This window comes from Epargyreus clarus, unplaced genomic scaffold (genome assembly GCF_041222505.1).
Source record: "Epargyreus clarus isolate Ecla_fem2 unplaced genomic scaffold, WU_Ecla_fem_2.2 ptg000001l, whole genome shotgun sequence".
Lineage (NCBI taxonomy): Eukaryota > Metazoa > Arthropoda > Insecta > Lepidoptera > Hesperiidae > Epargyreus > Epargyreus clarus.
The window spans coordinates 10161114-10183382 of NW_027332209.1; the positions used below are offsets into that span (position 1 = coordinate 10161114).

At 34.2% G+C, this 22269-nt stretch overlaps 1 protein-coding gene across 1 annotated transcript; it reads right to left on the reverse strand.

Moving 5' to 3' along the window:
* Positions 1–634: 634 nt before the first annotated feature.
* Positions 635–21370, reverse strand: LOC140757979 (cilia- and flagella-associated protein 61). The gene is made up of 30 exons (XM_073093910.1): positions 21235–21370; positions 20737–20872; positions 20085–20245; positions 19823–19895; positions 19442–19725; positions 18878–18942; positions 18459–18585; positions 17972–18083; positions 17812–17882; positions 17290–17466; positions 16712–16937; positions 16025–16143; positions 15152–15280; positions 14592–14786; positions 13780–13908; positions 13271–13431; positions 12626–12780; positions 11834–12032; positions 11212–11381; positions 8294–8454; positions 7769–7916; positions 7202–7372; positions 6589–6699; positions 6204–6269; positions 5476–5649; positions 3899–4078; positions 3460–3591; positions 2734–2916; positions 1874–2016; positions 635–1075 (listed from the first exon to the last, which is right to left on the reverse strand). Exons 2-30 carry the CDS (start codon positions 20761–20763, stop codon positions 811–813), a joined length of 4314 nt encoding a protein of 1437 aa, XP_072950011.1. The 5' UTR covers positions 20764–20872; positions 21235–21370; the 3' UTR covers positions 635–810.
* Between the last annotated feature and the right edge of the window lie 899 nt (positions 21371–22269).

Genomic DNA, 22269 nt, shown 5'->3' on the forward strand with positions numbered 1-22269 from the left:
ATTTTACAACCAACAGTGACTAAGAAAATGTTTATTGAGACCTGGAGTTAAATACATTGTAATGATGATGAACGTAACTAGTATTTACGTTAAAAATAATTATTTTTTTAATATTTTTCCAGAAAAGAATTGTACGAGAGGATCATGATTAACATTGAGAATATTTTATATAATTTATGTACATAATATGTACGATAATTATTAAAAACGATAATTATTAAAAAATTTAATATAATATACAAAATGTATCGAGTTTTTATTTGCAGATTAGACGTTTTGCTGCATCTTCTTGTAGGTGAGATAGATACATATAAATAATCTTTGTTGTATGAATACCCAAACACAGAAAAATGCATGCAAACAATAGGCCAATAAATATAATTGTTTAATTATAAAATAGTGAGTTGATAAAATTGCTGCATTACAACTAGATAAAAAATATAACAATAGTATAATCTTTGGCATGTATATTACATGCAAAAGATATTAAACGTGCTTGTTAGTATACTAAATGCACTAATCCGATTTATAAAAAAATATTAGAGCTAAATATTAGTCAATGACAATATTAAATATGCTTAAGAAGATTTAGGAAGTAAATAAACAACAATAATTATGTGAAAAATATATCTATTACCAAAAATTATACAAAATAAAGCCCTAGATATTTACAGACATAACGTATGTAGGTATAAAGATATTTAGAAAAAATGTTTTACAATACGTTTACATACACTGTAGAGAAAAATACTTTTTTGTCTGTTACAGCACGCGTCTGATACGCTCTATGTCTGTACATTTAAACGAACCCTAATAATCCCTAGACACGATCTTCCCTTGCACGCAATGCCCATGTGGCTTCCTATTATGCTTGAGTTGATCGATAACTGTATAGGGCGGGGTGCCCTGCGCGATGTGGCAGTAGTCACTGCAGTACATGAAGGGCGCGATGTTCGTCTGATAAGGGTTGGGCGGGAAGGGCGCCAGATCGAACACCTCGCCATGACCCCAAGAAGCTAGTGATGAGCTAGCGAACGGTATTTTGAATCGCTTCCTCGTTTCTGATTCGAAAACTCTGTAATAATAAATTGAGGAATGTAATACATACACTTTCTGGTAGTACATAGATGTTATGTACCGCTGTGCTTGCAAATTTTTGGATTTATTATATTATAGAGCATTTGTGCAAGTCAGCAAATCATAATCAAATCATTTTTTCTTAATTTTAAATAGGTTCTTTAGAGCACTTTTTGAATGTCAACTACCACCACTTCACAAGGTGTTTCGTTATGGAGAAGAAGCAAGCAACTGTGTTCTTTTCTTATATACGTAAGTAATAAGTATATTAAAATAAAGCTTAAGCTCCAAAATTTGGACTTGGCTTAAACTCCTATCAGGTATCCAAACTTCAATTTAAAACCCATAGATTAGTAAAGATTACTCACGCCTAACAAGAAAATGTACCCAGTTTTGAGAATTTAAATAGTTGCGTAAAAAAGGTTTTGCCACGTCTCCGTGCTAAAATGTCCCTAAAATATTTGAAATAATTATTTATTTATTACGTAAATTACGTAATTATTACGTAAATTAGTTATTTATTCGTAAATTTTCTCTAAAAATGATTTTATTTGTCAAGGATTCAAAAAAATAACTTACTAAAATAAGCCATTTGTGGCTTCATTCAATTTCAAGGCGGCGAAGTATCTTTACTAATCTATGTTAAAACCTGATAGAGGTCGATTATGAATGCCAGAGATTCATTTTATTTACAACTACCTATAAAAGAACATTCAGAGTTTGTTTTAATATCTTATTAATAAATAAAACTGACCAATTGTAAAAATGTTAAAAATATATAAAAATATATACACACCCCTTTATATTATTGACAGGGTTGTGACACGCTGCAACTTCTTTATACTCCTTCTTCACGTGTATCCTGTCATAAATGCCCCTGTGCACTTTACTGGTCAGCGGCATCCATATCTCTTTGTGGCGTGGACCGAAGCCACGAACCTAAAAGATTTTGTTAATGATTTCTATAAGTTCATTACTTTTTACTGCTTTCTCGGAACAAAAAATTAAGTTGGTTAAAAAGTCAAATTGTAACGTTTAATAAAATTACAAGTAAGTTCTTCTGTTTACATCTTACTGTACCCATAGTGAGAAGACTCAAACGGACTAAACCCTTTGAGCTTGTGATATGACACAGTGTATTGTTAGTGAAATAGTGATAAAACATTATAGAACATAAGAACAATGTGTCTACTCCCTTATGTGTTAAAACAAAGAAGTGCAGTGTCAGAGGATGTAGCAGTTTAAGTTAGCGTAGAATTACTCATTGGTCTTAAATTAGGCTAGATCGTAATTAATATAAAGTACATATTACTCACTTGGTACTATATACAAACAAAAAAAATCTTTCTGTACCCTACACAGCGACCTACGTGATGTGGCAATGAAAATGTAAGCAATGATGCCAATGGTAATGGATATTACAATAATGATATATTGATGACGAATTTAATCGTCGCAATAATGATAAATTATAATTATACTTTAGTTACAGGAATTAGCTTTGACGACAATAACGATAGCTACGCGGATAATAAAAATAACCGTGATATAAATGTTTCGACCTTCTAATATAAAAAAATGGTAAAAATATTCCACAAAATGTTACTTAAAGTTACTCCCTGAAATATTCTTACAGTTTCATGAATTCTTGCTTACCTTAGGCACATTGAACTCGGAGTAGAACGTAATCTGATCCTTAGCTCCTATCCCGTATTGGTCTTCTACAGAGAAAGGTTTGTGGTACGCTCTATAGGTAGACACGTAAGGGTCGAGGAGACGGCGAAAGCCACCAGCGCTGTCTGGTATCACCGGAACTTCATTCCGACCTGACGCTACTACCTAGAATGGTATTAAAAAATCGAGGGAGATCTACAAACTAATACAATTGTTTTTTTTTTTTAATTAAGTATGTGCGAATAAGAAATATATTACCGCTTGTTATAACTGTGAAGGAAAACTTGGAAACCATCACGTCTGGGAGGATTAAAAAAGACGATAATCCTTTAAAGCGAAAAGCTAAAAGCGTTTAAATAGATAAACAATATAAATTTAAAGCTAAAAATAAGCCTTTAAAGGTGTATGAAGTCTACCAATTTGCACTTGGCCAGCGCGGTCGACCATCGCCTAAATCTCTCTCAACTGAAAGAAAACCCTTGTCAGCAGTGGAATAATAATAAGTTGCCGATTTTACTGCTCCTGTCACACAAAAAAACATGTGGCAGCTCTAAATTGGTACAAAAATGTACCAATAGTGTGTTAATTAAAATATTTTGATAGAAACATTTTATCGTAACTGTTAAATCCGAAACGCTGAAAATGTAGCAAAAATAGTAATTGTAAAATTTGGGAAAATCATTTTTTTGGTAATCTAGATGTGCTTACGTCAAAAATGTACTCAGGGTCTGGAGGCCGGACAATGAGGTCTGGTGGTGCGGTTGGCGATTTCTTGACACCCCTAAAGTTATCTTTCATCTCCGATATCATAATCGGTTGGGTGATATTTTTTCCTTGTAACTGTAATAAAGTAACAGTAACTAACTGTAATTAAGCTACCTACTAAAGTACAAAGTACCGGCGTTATTGTAACGTTAGAGATGATTACATTAGCGAATTTACGATAAATTATGTCCTTGATCTCTAATGGTAAAGCCGTTTTTCATCGAGTATCAAAACTTAAGCCATTCCCAGCATTAATTCGATTTATTCTTATTTTTGAAAAATTCTTAAACTGTACATTTAACAGAACTTAGTAAGCAAATTATTAATTGGTCACCGGAATAAAAAAATGTATTATAGCATGACCAAAATCATGAAAACTTGCCCGTTTCTCAACTCCAGTCATGAAAATAACTCGTCGGCAGTTGATAGCACAATCAGCTCTCTCCATCGCCTTGTTAGGGTTGGGCTTCACGCAGTATTCACCAGTGGTGGTCTTGTAGGACTCCTTTTCCACTACCATGTCTCGTCCGGTCACACGATCCGGTAATGGATCATCTATTTTCTGTAAATATTATATCACGCACAGTGCTATGTAACATGTTCTTTTTCATAAGAACTTGGCTGATACGCTAGATACTTATTTTTATACATATTTTTATACTATTCTTCACTTATATGTTGATTGACCCACAGTAACATATGTACTTGTCCCATAACCATAACCAAAACTTGCCCAAATATCACATACAAGCATCTACGCGCGTCTTTATATACCCATCGTCCCCATGCAAATGTTTTATGATTGTCCTTCTCACATATTTCCCGCAAAAAATAGCAAGATTATTTTTTATAAAGATGCCTTTTAAAAAAGGATAAAATTATGATTATTATAATTTTAATATATTTTAAATATAAACAATCAGGAAACATTACAACTAACTGCCTAGGGGAAACAGCGTAACTGACCGAGCTTGTGGAGGAATCCAATCTTATATGTAAGTAATTCTAATTACAGATATATTAGTGTGGCAGTGATTACTATCAGACCAAATCAAATCATTTTTTTTAATTCAAAATAGGTTCTTTGCAGAGTACTTTTTGAATGTCATTACATCTACCACCACTTCACTAGGTGTTTCGTTATGGAGAAGTCAGGTTGACTAAATGCTCGTTTGGTACTTCAATTACAAATATACTAACGCAGTCCAAGCTATGAGGTATCGCAGGGATGTGCCTAAGGGCAATGTTCGTGCCTGTCCGTGTCTCAGTGTTGGACAGTCGCAACGGGATGTTATATTGCACATTGCCCCACGTATTAACATTCTGTATCAATAACTCATTGAGCACTGGAGGTTTGCAGGGCTTCGGTTGGGCCATATTGTCTCTATTATTTGTGAAGATGATACAATTAATAAAATAAATTAATCCTATAATAAAAATATTTCTTGTTTGCAACAAAGTCAAAAAAGATACGTCATAAAAAATGGACAAAGAAAATCAATAAATTAATATTTTTTATTTTATGGTTAAAGCATAGATAAACAATTAATCATTAAACATAAAGTAGGTAGGTATTACGACATAATAATGAATAGTAGAATATAAACTCCAAACTTTTTATTTCAATTTTAAAATTTCGTCTCGTTAAGTGTCTTAGCCACAATTTTAAATGTACCTAATTAATTTTATACATTCCTATTGGTAAGGAGATAAATAAAAGTAATTTCATATTGATGTCTTATTCAAATTACAAATTTTACATATTATATTCATGCACATGTCATGCACTCACAACGTATAATATAGTAATGTATTGTTGACTATAGTCTATGCTATATAACTAAAATCATATCATATAAGAAACTAAGAGCATTTTTAAATAGATACTTTATTTTCAATTTAGCTTTAAAAAACAGCAGACAGCATCTTCGTAAGACTACGCTTCCTCTTCTTAAACGCTGGATTGCGTTGTATATCGTACGTGTAACTTTTATTAGAGGGTTGCAAGTACATTGGTAAGAGGATATCATTCTCCGAAACCCATTCCATCACGTAGTCGGTAATAGCTTCTATATGGGGAGACTGCTCGAAGTTAGACCGGAGAGCGAGTTTTGTGTCAGCCGTGAATGATTCCTAGAATCAGATTTTATTCAGTTCTTTCTTACTTATAAATTTACGTTTAGTATTAAAAATGCCTGTCTACAGATCAATTATGGACCCATTTATTTATTATATCATTATTGAACATAATATTTTCTCAGAAACACTTCAATCTTTAACAAAATAGTGCACAACACTATACAAGTAGAAATTAGCAGGCTTCGTACTTTTGCAAAATACTTTAAGGACTCTCGAGCTTAGATAGATCTCAAGATATAGGTTTCTCTACAACATTTTCTATCGTTTTTAACTAGCTAAGGGACTGTAACTGTAAAAGCTTAGTTCTGTGATAGCTTAGTTCTAAAGCTATCATCTAATCGGCCCAGAATATATTATAACCAAAAGCTAGTATAGGAACCATAGCCGCATGTAAGTCTAATCAAACTAATTTGGACATACTGATCTTAGGCAGTTCATGCTAAATCAAGCAATAATTTTATTTGCCATACCTCGAAAAATAACTTTATATAGATCTGTTCATAGTATAATTACTGAAAGTCTTATTAGGATCACACAATTGAAATTACCGTTTTGCTCAGCTTCCTTGCAACTGCGCGAAAACCATCCCGCAATGTGTCGCCTTGATGTTGACCCTAAAGTAATAAGCCGTATTAATTATAGAGTAAAACAATTTACATTAATATCGTATGTACTATAGAACCTAGAAGTAATTTAAAACACCTTAATTATAAAGTAAAAATAAACTATTTACGATTATATTAACTCCCATACGCAATAGATATAAAACCTTTTTATTTTTTCTTGTTTTTTTTGTGGAAGCAAATTTTTGCAAATTAAGTGGTAAACCAATTTTAGAGAGTATTTTTTTAATCAAAAGTATCTGAATATTAAGATTGTAGACATAAACTATACGACTAGATCGTAATGAAGTGCTATTAATAAATAAGGTACCTTTGGTAATAACTCCTTCACCATTGCAAACAGCTCATCTGTCTGATCATGATACAAAAATACAGCCCATGGAGCGCGAAAGAATTCGTAAAAGTTATCCAGATGTTTGGCCTGAAAATATACTTACATAAATAACGTTACCAAATGATATATAACGACGAATATAGCAGTCAATTTATCATAATCGAAAATAACGAATAACGTTACAAATCGAATATCATAATTATATTCGATTATGATAATTATTATCATTATCAACCCATTACTGTCCCGCTGCTGGGCACGAGTCTCCTCGCAGAATGAGAAAGATTAGGCCATAGTCCACCGCATTGGCCAAGTGACAATTGGTAGACTTCACATACCTTTGAAAACATTTTTTTAGATTTCTCAAGGACCTACTTATGCAGGTATCCTCACGATGTTTTCCGTCACCATTTAAGCAAGTCATCATTAATTTGTAATACGCACATAACTTTGGAAAATCAAAACTGCGTGCCTGGGATTTGAACTTCGGGCCCTTCGATCTAGAGATCTTCCTTAACCACTAGGCTATATATAATTGCACCTATATTAGTAATAGTACTAAATATAATTATAATAAGTTAATTCTTACAGTATAACGCAAATGAACATTGTTAAGGACAACAGCTGAAAGGCCGTAGAGGTTGACAAAATCGTCCAATGGATATTTTTTACTAGTGAGGCATGTTATCCCGTCAACAATGAGTTCATTGGTTAGGCGTAACTTGAAATAACCAGATTTAAATGTTTCCATGACGAGCCCCTGAAAATTTCAAACATTTATAACTAAAATAAATTTATTTTTAGAGCGCCCACGTTATAACTAAAAATAATATAAAAAAGAACCCTCTGTGGTTCTACTCCGGCGGCACCACCGGCACACCTATTTCTGCCTCAACAGCAGTGCTAAGCGCTGCTGTGTTCCGGTTTGAAGGGTGTGGTAAGGGAGACATACTTTTTCGAGGCGTTCCAGCTTAGTCCTCAGGAGTATCGGCGCATCTGTCGCCGACCTCAGGTAGGAATATAATCCTATCTAGAGTAAATTACAGATGTCCATGGGCAGCAGTAGCCACTTCTCATCAGGTGGACTGCATGCTCGTCTGATATATTACATCCTATATAATAAAAAATCTAAACTAAGTGAAAAAATATGACCTACATTGTATTGCAAAGATTGTACATAATGATGAGGAATCTTTGCCGCCGGAGGTCGAACTTCTAAGTACTGTAGATCCCCAGGTAGTGTGCAGTGTGTCACTCTTGGCATTTTAAAATCTGGGAGCTTGTATGTTTCTGCATCGTCACAGCTTTTGAAAGGAAAATGTTAAACAATAAAAATCACTATCACATCTTTTGGCAGAAAATTATTAAACAATGAAAATATGATTTATTTGTAATATTTTTAATCGTAGCAAAGTACATGCTACCGTATTTATATCGATTTTGAACATAACCACCAGTTTGGGTTTTTTGATGATGACAATTAAAGAGTTATGTGGTCAATAGTTTTCTTTATAAGGAAACAGAATCTCCTAACGATTCCTGAATTAAATTACTTAGCTGATTACAGAAGTTCCAGATTATTCTACGACATGTGTTAAAAAAAGGAAATAATTTATCCATAAGCCACAGTAACCTCTTAAGATCAAGCGTGATTCTAAAATTTTTCCAATCAATTACTAACGATGAGTTTCTGTTTGTATTTTCCTCAGCTCCTTGAATGCTGTTCACTTTGTCCGTAGGTGGTTGCAGGATAGTGTCGAGCGAAAATTTCACAGACTGTTTTCTTGCATTTTGTTTTTCCGTAAACAGAGGATCTAACTGATTTCGTATTTGTTCCCCAAGCTATAATAGATATTGAAGGAATAATTCAATACACAACAACAACAACAACAACAACATATTCTTTATTTGTACACCAAATATAAGCAACATATAAAACAATACATGAGACAGTATACAAATAGGCGGTCTTATCGCTTAGAAGCGATTTCTTCCAGACAACCTTTGGGATGGAGTTTAAGATATATGAGATCGTGAAAAGGTAGGGTGTACACATACATAAAGAAAGTATATACATAAATACATGTAAACGGCGCAATAGAGGCACAAATGGAAACGTAAGAAGGAAATATGATGTGAGGAAGAAGGGATAAGAGGAAGAAGGAAACCAAGTCAAAGCTGCAAATAATGAGCCTTGACTTGGTTCTTAAAAATATGCAAGGAGCTGGATAGACGGATAGCTTTAGGGAGAGAATTCCAGAGACGGACAGCAACAACAGTAAAGGATTTTTTGTAGAAAGAGGAAGAGTGCATAGGAGTGCTGAGGACGAGGTTATTTGTGGAACGTAAAGAGCGGACATGGGCTAAGTGGAGGTAATTAAAACGGCTTTTAAGGTAAGGAGGAGAATTCGGGTCAAATAGCACGCGGTAGAGAAGTGACAAAATATGAGCATTCCGACGAAGACGAATGGGGAGCCACTTGAGTTTAGTGCGGTATTCAGAAATGTGGTCATATTTACGAAGGCCAAATATGAACCGTATACATAAGTTTTGAAGGCGCTCAAGCTTATTAAGTTGCTCTTCGGTAATGTCAACGTAGCACACGTCGGCATAGTCAAGAATCGGTAGAAGCAAGGAGTGCGCAAGCATAATTTTAGTAGGAACGGGTAGTAAATTTTTTAGTCTCCGCAGCGATCCAACCGCGGCAAACAGCTTCCTACTTACCTCGGCAATTTGCGGTACCCAGGACAGGCTCTGATCAATATGCAGGCCTAGGTTTTTTACCTGACTGCTGAAAGGAATAGCCACATTGTCCAAGGTGATAGATGGAAGCTCAGACCAATCAATTTTAGCCACCAGCCTCGAACTACCTACAATTATAGCCTGGGATTTCTCGGCATTTAATTTTAACCCAAATGACCTACTCCAGTTTGAAATACAAGTTAGATCCGCGTTGGTAGAATTTATAGTATGATGTAAATTATTTAAAGATGTTTTTTGATAAATTTGTAGATCGTCTGCATACAGATGGTAGAGAGAAGAGAGATTGAGATTAATAGAATTTATGAAGATAGCAAAGAGCAAAGGGGACAACACGCCACCTTGTGGGACACCGGCTCCAGTACTAGTCCAATCAGAGAAAGAATCCTTAACTTGTACACGTTGCCGGCGTCCAAACAAGTAACTGCGAAACCATTCAATCGCTGTCGGAGATACGTTGAGGGAACGAAGAATTGCCAATAAGATGTCGAAGTCCACGGTGTTAAACGCATTACTGAAATCCAGCAGCGTCAACACCGTGAGCTGTTGGTTATCCATCCCCTCCCGTATGTCATCAGTGATTTTGAGTAAAGCAGTAGCCGTACTATGACCAATACGGAAGCCGGATTGCATAGGATTTAAAAGAGCATGGTTGGAAAGATAGGAGTGTAGTTGTTGGTGGATAAGACGCTCAAGGACTTTAGAGAAGAAAGGAAGTATGGAAATAGGTCTATAGTTGGAACAGGAAGTAGGTTCCAATTTTTTAGGAATAGGAATAATTTGAGCGTCTTTCCAGGGAGTTGGAAACGCGTTCTTGACTATAGATTGGTTAAGGATAAATGATATAATAGGGACGAGTAGATCAAGGAGAGGAGTGATCATCTTACGGCTAATGCTGTCACTTCCGACTGCGTCCGAGGAAATGGAGAGTATAGCCCTCTCAACGTCACGATCAGCAAATTGACTAAAAGAAAAAGACGGAGAATTAAGTTTGGGAAAAAGTGATAGATGATTTAAGGTATCTTTTTTAATTCTGCTTTCCATGCAAGAAGTGTTAGAGAAATGACTATTTAAACTGTCTAAGTCCAGATCATGTACACTACAAATATAAAGTAAATACTTATTAAGATACTGATCGTAGCAAAGAGGTGATAGCTCAATCATCATCATCAATCTATAACTATCCCACTGCTGGGCACAAGCCTCTCAGAATGAGAAAGGTTAGGCAATAGTCCACCGCGCTGGCCAAATGTGTATTGGTAAACTTCACATACCTACCTTTGAAAACATTTTTAAATAATATTTGTTATTTAAGCAGTTTTCCTTAAGATGTTACTTTTCGCCGCAAGTAATAATTAATGTATAATATATAGATAGAGCTCAGTGCCTAATGTAAATTTTGGCTTTCAGTACAGAGCACGGTCTTAATACGAAATCTCTGGTAGGTTAAGAAATAAAGTACCTACTTTAACACTTACGTACAACCTGTAACTTAAGGTAAAAAAGTATATTTCGAACTTTTTTCACTTAAAGTAAATAGGTAGGTTTGTATACAGGGTGAATCTCCATAACGTGCACATATTGAAACAGGCAAAGTAAAACCGCATTTTGTCGACAAAAATATATAAAAAAAAATCAATTTTTTTTTTGGGTTTTACGACTACCTATCGTGTACCTGAAGTAAATAAATCGCTATAACTTTTAAACTAAGAGTCGTAAAACCCAAAAAAAAAAATTTTTTTTTGTCGACAAAATGCGGTTTAATTTTGCCTGTTTCAATATGTGCACGTTATGGAGATTCACCCTATATTTCGAAACAGGTATATTTCTAACTCTTACTTTTTCGCCAACTTCACGCGAATCGTAATACTTCTGTCGTTTAGATTCAGCGTAGTATCTCCTGTTATACCTGGTGGCTGTTCCCGCTGCGTATATAGCTGGATCTAATGTCCTGAACTCGTGGTCTATGATTATACCGCCGTCGTAGGCCATTCCGCTTTTGTTAATAGCTGCAAAGGTCCAACTGATTTATTCTAATTCTTATTTTTTTGAAGGTGGTAGAACTCTTTGTGGTTCTTCTCCGGCGGCACCACCGCCACACCTATTTCTGCCTAATAACAGTAGTGTTAGGCGCTGCTGTGTTCCGGTTTGAAGGGTGTGGTAAGGGAGACAGACTTTTACGAGGCGTTCCAGCTTAGTCCTTAGGGGTAGCGGCGCATCTGTGGCCGACCTCAGGTGGTAATATCTAATCCTATCTGGGGTTGATTACAGATGTTCATGGGCGGCAGTAGCCACTTACCATCAGGTAGACTGCATGCTCGTCTGCTACTCCTATATTATAACTATATATAGCTATTTATAGCTATTTATATACTATATATATAGCTACTTTGTATAACATTCATGCAATTCAGTAACTTCAAGTACAGTACAAGTAAATACTTCAACAATATTGATTTACCAATAAACGCTTGCTCATCAACACTCCGTTTTCCATAATAGAAAAACGCACCGCAATCCAAGCGCAACAGCTTGAAGTTAGATAGGAACTCTACATGGGTGGCTACGTTGAAGAAATCCGTTATCCATTTATTGAAATAAAAGGATCGATATACATTGATCTTTAGGCGATCTAGCATCTCCTTAATTTCATTATCGACCTACGAAGAAACAATTTTAAGTATCTTTTAAGGAAGACCTAAATAAATTAAGTTATAATAATTGATTAATTTTATACTTGTATATTGTTTTACTTATTACCATAAGTCTGCTTGCATATTTTATAAATAGAATAAGCCATATTAAGTCAATATGTCTTTTCGAAACAAGAAAGCAGGTAAAACGTCACTCGAGAACATCTATTACAAATACTACTAAATCTATTACAAATATTAATATTTTTTTGCACACTAATCTTCCCTTTCGCATACACATTCCTGTCCCAGGGTTGCTGGAAGAAATTCCATTCTGGAATAAGCAATCCTTTGTACCTATTTCTATGACTTCTGTATTGTATGATTTATTTTGTGTACAAAAACTTATTAAAATAAAATAAATAGAGGCAGGTAGGTACTATATGTTAATGACTCGTGTAATAAGCTTACTTAGCTTCTATCATCACACATTGCAAATCTACGATGCACTACAAACACTACTAAGCATTATTTTAACCATACTTTACACACATAGTTCATCATCATTGAGTTAAAGTTTATATTTGAGAACTAACATCAAAGTATATGAAAATTCTCACATAATCGTTGCAAAACACTGACACTCTAGTTTTTGTAGGACTTTCTGGTGGAAACGGCTCAACAAATATAATATTCTGTCCCGGAACTTTCATCTGTAGTAAGGCACTTAAACAACAATACGCATGAATACAAGCGCCGTATACAATAATGTTATCTGAAACAATTGATTGCGTAAAATGAAACCAGTTATGGCAGTTTCATGCCGATGTGTCATGTAAGGAGGTCCGGGTTCTATCCCTGTCAGGTAAAGCTCCTCGCATGTTCTTGGCACCTACAAAACTTAGTGAGGTCTGAGAGAATAAAAAGTATTTAAGTACTTAAAATATATAAAATAATTAATAGACGCGTTCTACACGCACAACCTCGCGCTAAGATTACCTGTGACGTGGGAGCTATGGATGCATCCAAAGACGAATACACAAATACCCGGACCCGAACAGATATCCAAATTCATCGTTCTGATGTCTGTCTGGCCAGGAATCGAACCCGAAACGTTTAGCACGTGAGAACGGTATGGTGAACACTCCATCACTCGGATTATGATCATCGGTCGACATATAATCACAAGTTATAATTTCACATACTAACAAAGAAATATTTGCCTCGAATCATAAAAATATCATTACAAATTTGACAATACTTACAGTCTCTATATTGAGCAAGTAATGTATTAACGTACTGAAGCGCTTTATTAGCATCTGCCATAGAAGTGATTATGAAGACATTGTCAGGGGTGTCATAATTTGTATCTATCGCCTCACGTTGCGACGGTACATCAAGTGGAGTGTACTGGAATGTACCAACCCTGTAATTGATGATATTTATTTCTATTTCGTAGTACATTTAACATATTTTTTAATAATAGAGAAGTAACAAACGAGCATGCAGGTCATCCGATGATAAGTGATCATTAGGGCCCATGAACATATGTATTCAACCCTAGATTGTATTGATGTCCTACATGAGTTCGGTAACGTTGAAAGTCCATTGAATATCATAGCACTATCACCTTATTTATATTTCATTTATAAAGCGTTATAAATGTGCACTTTTCTAACGTTTTATTATTTTAGTGTTATAACGTTATAACAGAATATGTTATAAAATATTAAAAATGTGGTCCAAGAACTACATTAAAGGTATTATGACTTACCTAATGGCTCTTTCGCGTTGCAAAGGACCTTTCAAATAACTGGGATGTTGATATTGCTTCCCGAATAATAGGAACAACATATCATAGTAGCACTTGGAGCCATTCGCTAATTTTATGTATTTTTCTTTCCTATAATAAACGAATATACTTATTTATTTAATTATTACAAGCTCCACAGCTCTTAAAATCATACAAATACATTTCTTATATAGTATTTCTTACAGCCAATTACGGACTTACAATTTTTTAAACATGACAGCACGATATAATTCAATATATATTCATATCTTTCTCGTGCCTCATACTCGTACTGTAAGAACTACGAGCGCTACAAAATACGGGACAAACTTTTCAATACAAATATTTAAAAATAATTTTGTCTTGTGTATACCATGTTAATAAATTGTCCTTATGTAAAAGATATAAAATATAAAAAAATACCCGTCTGCTTATCCTATCCGAACCGGTTTTGACGCACTTTCATAAAAGGTAAAGCAAGTAAGAAGTAAGAACTAATATTACTTACTTGCTGACCCGAAAAATGTTAAGGGTGAACAACCCTTATCATTTAGGGGATGAAAAATAGATGTTGGCCGATTCTCATAGATACCGGATAAGCACAAAAAATTTCATCAAAATCGGTCAAGCCGTTTCGGAGGAGTATGGCAACGAAAACTGTGACACGAGAATTTTATATATTAGATTTTAAACCAGACATCGAGGCACTGTTTACTTTACTCCCAACCTATAAACTATTTATTATAACAATATTGCATAATTGCAACTTAAAATTAGTAATAAATAAAACTTACTTATTTATATCAACCATAGTGCCCTGTATGACATTAACGTAGTATGTGTAGGGAACGGTTTTAAGGAACTTCTCGCCTCCACGTTGTCGTTTCAGGAACATCATCTCGGCAACGCCCTTCGACCGGCGGACGTAGGGCAGCCCGCCCTTCGATATTAGCGTCACGTTCGTAAACATTAAATAGGATGATGTATCACTGAGGATATTTCGATTAAAGTTTTGATTAAAGGAGGCTTAATAGAGATTTCGATACTACGACACAGATTAATAAAAAGTTACTACGTAAACTACGATGCCTGGCGTTATAGTGACCGTGAATAATAATTACACAAAAGAACATAAATTCATTATTTTGACCCTGTCTGTCGGTCGGATGTATTATAGTAACTATTGGAAGACTTGTCCCATTAATTTTTACCTATATTAATACCTTTAATCTGACTAAATACTGACTTTTTATCAAGTTCCTATGAGCTAACTAAAATGTGGAAATTCTAACAGGTACAGAAAAAAGTAAGTAATTTACTAAAATATGCACGATAATAGTATAATTTGACTTACCTAAAAATGAGTTTATTAATAAAAGAAATGGCGGTTCTAGAGGAGCCAATAATAACTATTCTCGTATTTATATTGACCTTAGGAATAGTAGTCATTTTCTTGTTCATAAACCACGCACTGAACGATGTGCTGCAAGAAATTCATTACATTTTTTAACATCCACCATGTATAGGTCATATCCGAAAAACATGTTGCTTGTGTTAATTGGTAAATCACAGTTACAGGCGGATGGTTATTTTTCTATCATCATCATCATCATCAGCCCATTACTGTCCCACTGCTGGGCCCGGGTCTCCTCTCAGAATGAGAAGGATTAGGCCATAGTCCACCGTGCTGGCCAAGTGCGTATTGGTAGACTTCACATACCTTTGTGATTTTTTTTTAATAATCTCTCAGGTATTCAGGTTTCCTCACAATATTTTCCTTCACCGTGTAGCAAGTGATAATTAATTTCTAATACGCACATAACTTTGAAAAATTAGCGGTGCATGCCTGGGATTTGAACCTCGGACCCCCCGATCGAGAGGCCGGGTTTCTTAACCACTAGGCTATCACTATATATAGCAATTTTTCTATATATAGCAAGTCCAAGGAGTTATTTTTATATATATAGCAAGAATTGAAATCGTATTTTGTTTTTTTTTTTTATTGGAAAGAACGCGAAACCTAGTAGTTAAAGACGGAAAATTATTTTTCACAGCGAAGTCCTTGTATTTTTTTCTTGTTTATTTATGCTAAAGTTGGGACCCGAAATAAAGTCTCAAAAATTGGATAGCAAGAAACGACATGAACTTAGTTGTGCTGTAATAACGCACCTAGCGGTAAAAAATGGCAACCTAAAATCATAGGAATATTACTAATGTAATAACTTACAGTGTACTTGACAAATCTTTTGCAAATTGGACGTCATCTACATGTTCAGGATCCAATTCGTACTTCCTAGGTAAAAGCGGTACCATAGAAGAGGCCACAGAATTAGCTTTTTGAATGACCTACAATAAAACGTAAAGTGAATAAACGTAAGCGATCTAATCTACTGTAGCTCTATGAAATGTGCAATAAGAACTTCGTTTTAATAGTAGTCAAGAGACATGCCCGTGTTACTGCTATTTTCTGCAAGCGTTTTTAGACCTATTTTATCATATGTAAGTAGCGACGAACCTGGAGTCCAGCTGATGGTAAGTGGCTGGCAACCCTACATAAGCTTAGATTCCTACGTGAGGTACGTGATTAGATGCGCAGCTACCTTTGAGGACTAAGCTGGAACGCCTGGGAAAATGATGTCTCCCTTACCAGACCCTTCAAACCAAAACACAGCTATGCTTAACACTGGTGTTATTACGCAGAAATAGGTGTGGCTGTGGTACCGCCGTAGTCGAACCACAAAGGGTTCTACCACCTTCATATATTTCACCTTCTTATCACTGGGTATGGATCTCTGTACAATTGGGAAGAACTGGATGGGGCACATTCTACTTGCTCCAATGTAAAAAAAAATAAAAAAAAATCTTAAACCTTTTAAATGCAACACTTCGAAACAATGCTAATTCAATATTTTACCCATTTGTTCCTATAACCAGTCAACCACAACAAAGTGGTAACATTAGATTGGCGCATCATATCACGGATAAAGAATCGATAATGTGGTTCAAACGCAGGGTACGCTAGAACCACTTTCAATGTAGAGAAGCCAGCATTTAAGTCCCTTCCAGAACAATGGTATTTGTGGATGCGGTACGGACCCATGTTGAACTTGGCTCGGAGGATATCTATGTGTTCTGGAGGTCTGAAATATGTATGTTATTAGATTATATGGACGACTATTTAAAGTGTTATTATAGTAGGCTAAGTGGGTGTCCTAAAAGATCCGACAGAGCCTGTTATTAATTAATCAATCTATGCAATATATTGCCGAGCAAAGATCGACAAAAACCTGAACTATAAAGGTTCGAAATTTTGTTCACTTACTCATTCATCAAAACTTAGATCATTTCAAGACGATCTAGAAATGCATTTGGCGTTTAAGAAAAAAAACTACACATTATTATTGATGTTTAGTGATTTGTTAAAGTAGGTTGCGACAGTTAGAAATATTGTTTATATGGATTAATAACCGACAGGCATGAATAACAACATACTCCAAAATACCAACGCCAATTAGCGAAACACCACTCAAGAAAACATAAGCTTCAAGCTTATTCCTCCTCAATATCGTGTCTTCTACGCTCCAAATAGTTTGCTTTCCATCTAAACTGTGCATGAGTTGCGCTATCTGTGGTATGTCGATTATTTCTGCTCTTCTCACTCGTAATTTACTAAAGAGCAAAATAGATAATTAATACTTCGAATTGGCATTGAGTAAGTTATTTAAATAATTAATAATAATTACATTAAATTATAATCTCATAATGACTTATTTTAATTAATGACAATATTACAGTCTTTTAATACCCTACCTATAATATAGTACTTTCCAAAAATATTTTATCACAAATTTTCGGCAAAAAAAAACTGCCAATTCCATCAAGATTTATTAAGAGATACAGATTTAACATACTCGCAATTTGATTAATACTGGCTTTTCTTAATCACACTTCAATCTCACTTAGAAAATATACTTATAATATGTATCGGTCAAATATGCTTCTTGTAATACAAACCTTATCACAGAACTTCTGTGAGCAACATAGAGAGCATATTTACTGCAAACATTCGGTTTATATGGGACAAACTGAAACAGACAGAATGCCAGTTCAATTACTATTTATAACAAAATATATTTCTATTATAGATCCATAAAATATGTAAACAGAAGCTCACAGAAAAATGTTGCAGCAACGGAAAGCTTTTTTCGTCACAAGGTGTTCTAATAATACAGTAGTCATATTTGTTCATGATTTCAAAAGCCGCCTCCAATAAGTCGTAGCCGTTCCTTTTGTGAAATACAAGTTATACATAATAAATAATGATAACGGATAAAGATAAATAGAGGTCTAAATAGTTGTTTTAATCGTAAATCAACTTTATATAATAAATAACTTCATGAAATATACATATTACCTAATAACTAGGTACATTACCTACTCATTGCAATTTACGAAACCAATGTATTATTTATTTTTATGTATTTGTATTGAAAGATTAAGGAAAAAATAATATTACATTTAGATATATTTTTATGAAAAGTAAAAATTCTTCTGGTTTCAAACTTGAATTAAAATAGGTAGTAATGAGTTCAAAAGCCAAATCATAAAATATGTTATGAATATTTAATCCTTTAGCCATGTAAAATGACCACATAAAGTACCTTTCATCAATGTCTTCACGGAATCCAAATAACTCAATCATAAAGGCATTTGGTTCACCATCGTATTTCATACGAACGGGTTCTTGTGCTGGAGTCCTTTTGTACGTAGACATTCTTCCTATGAAAACAAATATATTTGAATCATACCTCTTTTAAATAAGTACCTAAAGGTAACCTTAAAAGGTTCATATTTAAACACAAGAACATAAATACCCACTATGTGTGTGTGTGTGTGTGTGTGTGTTTGTGTGTGTGTGTGTGTGTGCGCGCGTGCGTGCGTGCGTGCGTGTGTGTGTGTGTGTGTGTAGTCATAATGAATACTATAATTGGCTGATATTTTATCAAACTAAAGGACGGTAGATTTTCTGGCATCTAATGACAGACATATAAAATATATAATTAGATTTATAAAGCCTTACGTTTAAAACTTTCTTGAATTTGGGAGATACCAGACTGTCTCGGACTTATACTCTTCGGAAATGATCTAAAAATGTATACTTAATTAACTCGCAAGATTCATTAATTGTTTTCTTAGAAAAATGCAGGTATTTGAAAAATACATTGCATATTTATAATTTACCTTGTCCTTATAAAATAACATTTACTTACCGTTAGATAAATTGTCTATAAAACTGTTATGGTGACCTCCCGCAACTCGATAAAAGATAGCGCCACTCTATCGTGAATCACGCTATCGATGTTTTCTAAACTTTTCTACATTTATAAGCTCAATGCGAGAGATTAGGTATAGTCAATAAGATAAGATAATTATAAGATCCTCTCTTTCGAACTTTTGTCAAAAGTGAAGTTAGATTTTAATGCAATGTGAACACTTCCTTTCCTTTCCTTATATTATATCTTTTCCCGTATGGATAGACTATATAAAAATATCATTAAAAATAGTTTAATTCAAATCATTCAGTGCAAACTGTTCAATTACTATTGGTGACAATAGGTGTTACCTTTACACTAACTTTACTTACAATTTATCGCACGAAAGAACTTCAGGTATCGCCAACAAAGCAGTATCAATATTAACTATTTCGTAATCAAATGGATCTTCTTCGAGCAACTCTACTACACTGTGATCAGACTTGCAGTGCAAAGGAGGGGAATTTAAGTAGAATTTCTCGCTATATTCTTCCGAACTTTGCTGCTGTCGTATGTAAAAATTGTCGATACTTTGTGTCATTGCGTCATGGCCAAAATAAACTCTACTCAAAGATTTTGGCGTCTTCGTAACCACCAATTTCTCTCTCGAGGGATCCTTTGTAGAATTTCAAAAAAATATTAAAAGCACCTTGAAAATTTCTTTATTTTCGTAGCGTAATATTGTAGAGATTGAAATGACTTTAAATACTTACATCTGCAATCGGAATGGCTTCGCACTTTGTGATTTGCTCAAATGGACTCCAGTTGCCCATCATTATTGGTTCTCTAGAAATAAAGGTCTGGTTCACAAACAGCTTCCTTGTATTTTAAAAGTCCAAGATTACTTTTCAATGATGCCATTTTTTTGTATCAATAATAATGCAAGATTTGACCCTCATATACCTACATAGGAACTAAAAAAGGCAATATAAATAAAAGTGTATAAGTAAAAACGAATACTAAAGAAGTATATACCCAAATATCCGTAGTAACATATTATTTCGTTTGATTTTTTCTTTTTCCACACTCGTAGTTTTCACAAGGCCGTGATAAGGCTCCAATTCGTAAGTCTTTTGCAGTGCTTCGTAATTAATATCAGAATTCAGGCACATCACTCCAACGGCTATACTTTGACTCTAGCAATAATAAATATAAATAATAAAATTGTTGTATGTAATGTATGTACTTAAGAGCAGTAGGAAACGAGTTTAATGCTAGTCACGGATGATCATAATTATATTATTTTTATTTTTATTTATTTATTTATTTAGACATACCAACAGCAAAACATATAAACACATTTACATTGAACATACAACCAGACAGATAATACTTATATGTAAGCCAATTATAGGCATGTACAGCAATCTCTTAAATCTAGTATTACTGTTAAAGCAGTTATAATTTAGTTATTAATAGTATATAATATAAGTAAAATAAAAAGAAAAAAATGTATGTAAATGTAGAGATACTATCTATAAATTCTTACAATGAAATAAATTTTGTCTTAAATTTATTTTTGAGACCAAGACATGTGTCATGAAAAATATCAATATTTTCGATTCGATTATTACCAACTAACTAATATATTGCCAACTAAGACTCCTATTAAGGTTTAGATACTTGCATCAGCAACGATGATTTTTCTGTTCATTTCTGGATGACGCCCGATGATCTCGCTGATATAAAAATCTCCATACAAATCTTTCAATTTCGGACATTTCTTATCCAAAATAGCTGTTATATCATCGTTGTCCTCTTCGCTAATAAAATAAATACCAAATCAACATATTGCCTTTTTGGCTGTTAATAAATACTTATAAAAGAAAAAAATGTTATTAGACTTAAGCTACGACCACGACTATTTCTGGTATGTTTGAGTTTATAAGGCAAAGTAAACATTTTACATATTTAGCTGATGCGTTCTTACTTAGCCTTCATAAGAAGCAATGCATCCTGTACCCAACTTCAGAAAGGGATTCATAAATAAGTGCAGTAGCCACTGAACAGCGTAAGGTAAACATCAACCTCTTTCCTTTGGGATTTCGGTTAAAACATTCAAAGAGTCAGTATACAAATTAAGCTCTAAGTATAGTTACATGAAATATTTTTTTGCAATACTCACACAGCACGCCGAATTTTCAATTTCGGACAAAAATCTTGACGCACAGCTGTGTAAAAGCAGTAATTACAGTCAGTATCTTCATGTTTCTGAGCACAATATTTATAGAAATTGCGTTTTCTGAACGAATTGTATTTTAGATAAAACTCTGCAAATACATATAAATAGTATAATATTTATTCATAGGTAACGTGGCATAATTTGAGGCAGCAAGACCGATATTTATTTTTTTCCTTAGGTAAAGCAATTTAACACTGTTATGTAAGTAACTTAATCAATGTCTTCAGTGCTTAGAATATAATATATTGATAGGTATTTTTCAACTTAGTGACAGGTGAATAAATAATAACAGTAATCATACCTCCTGGACAGTTAGGGGGAATCATTATCACGATATGCAAAAGATAGTAATCGTTCTGAAACACAGATATCAAAGCTTCTTCCACGAAGAAATCTTCTACCTCCTTAGCACAACACATGAAATGGATAAATAGAGTATTCCGTGCCAGATAAAATTTCCTGAAAAAAGTATAGGTATCTAATGTCCAAACGTAATAAAATGGATTAACCGTCGTAATGTCGACCTAACCCTGATAATGCTCCGTTTTGAAACGAAACACGTGTTACTTACATACATTACTTGTACGTATTATATTTTTATTACTTGCATGTGCACATTGTGTTCGCATCCTATGTAGGAGGGAGGGTGGTAAATACTGCATGGTTCGAACTATATTCCATCATACATGTTGGTAGGGGATTGTTGTGAAGTAGTTTTAATCCTAACTTAATAGTATGGAGTTCCGCAAAGTAACGCCTGATAAAATCTAGAAATTGATTACTATTATACTTACTGAAACAAATTTCGCATCCACATTTCCCAGTGCGCTGGATCGACGCCTGGTACATTCGGGTGGTCACAGAGCGCCATGAAGCCAATTACTTCTTTATCCGCATTGATCATGCATATCGAGAGCGTTGCTAGCTCACTGAAATTGTTTTAATATATTAAGGATTAATTAGATATATAATTTGATA

Excerpts from the sequence above, each read along its gene's own strand:
- LOC140757979 (XM_073093910.1), bottom strand. The coding sequence starts at position 20,763 with ATGAACAGAAAAATCATCGTTGCTGAT. Across the intron at positions 20,246-20,736 it reads GAAAAATCATCGTTGCTGAT|AGTCAAAGTATAGCCGTTGG; the intron begins GCAAGTATCTAA and ends TATTATTGCTAG. Across the intron at positions 2,917-3,459 it reads ACCCTGAGTACATTTTTGAC|GTAGTAGCGTCAGGTCGGAA; the intron begins GTAAGCACATCT and ends ATACCATTCTAG.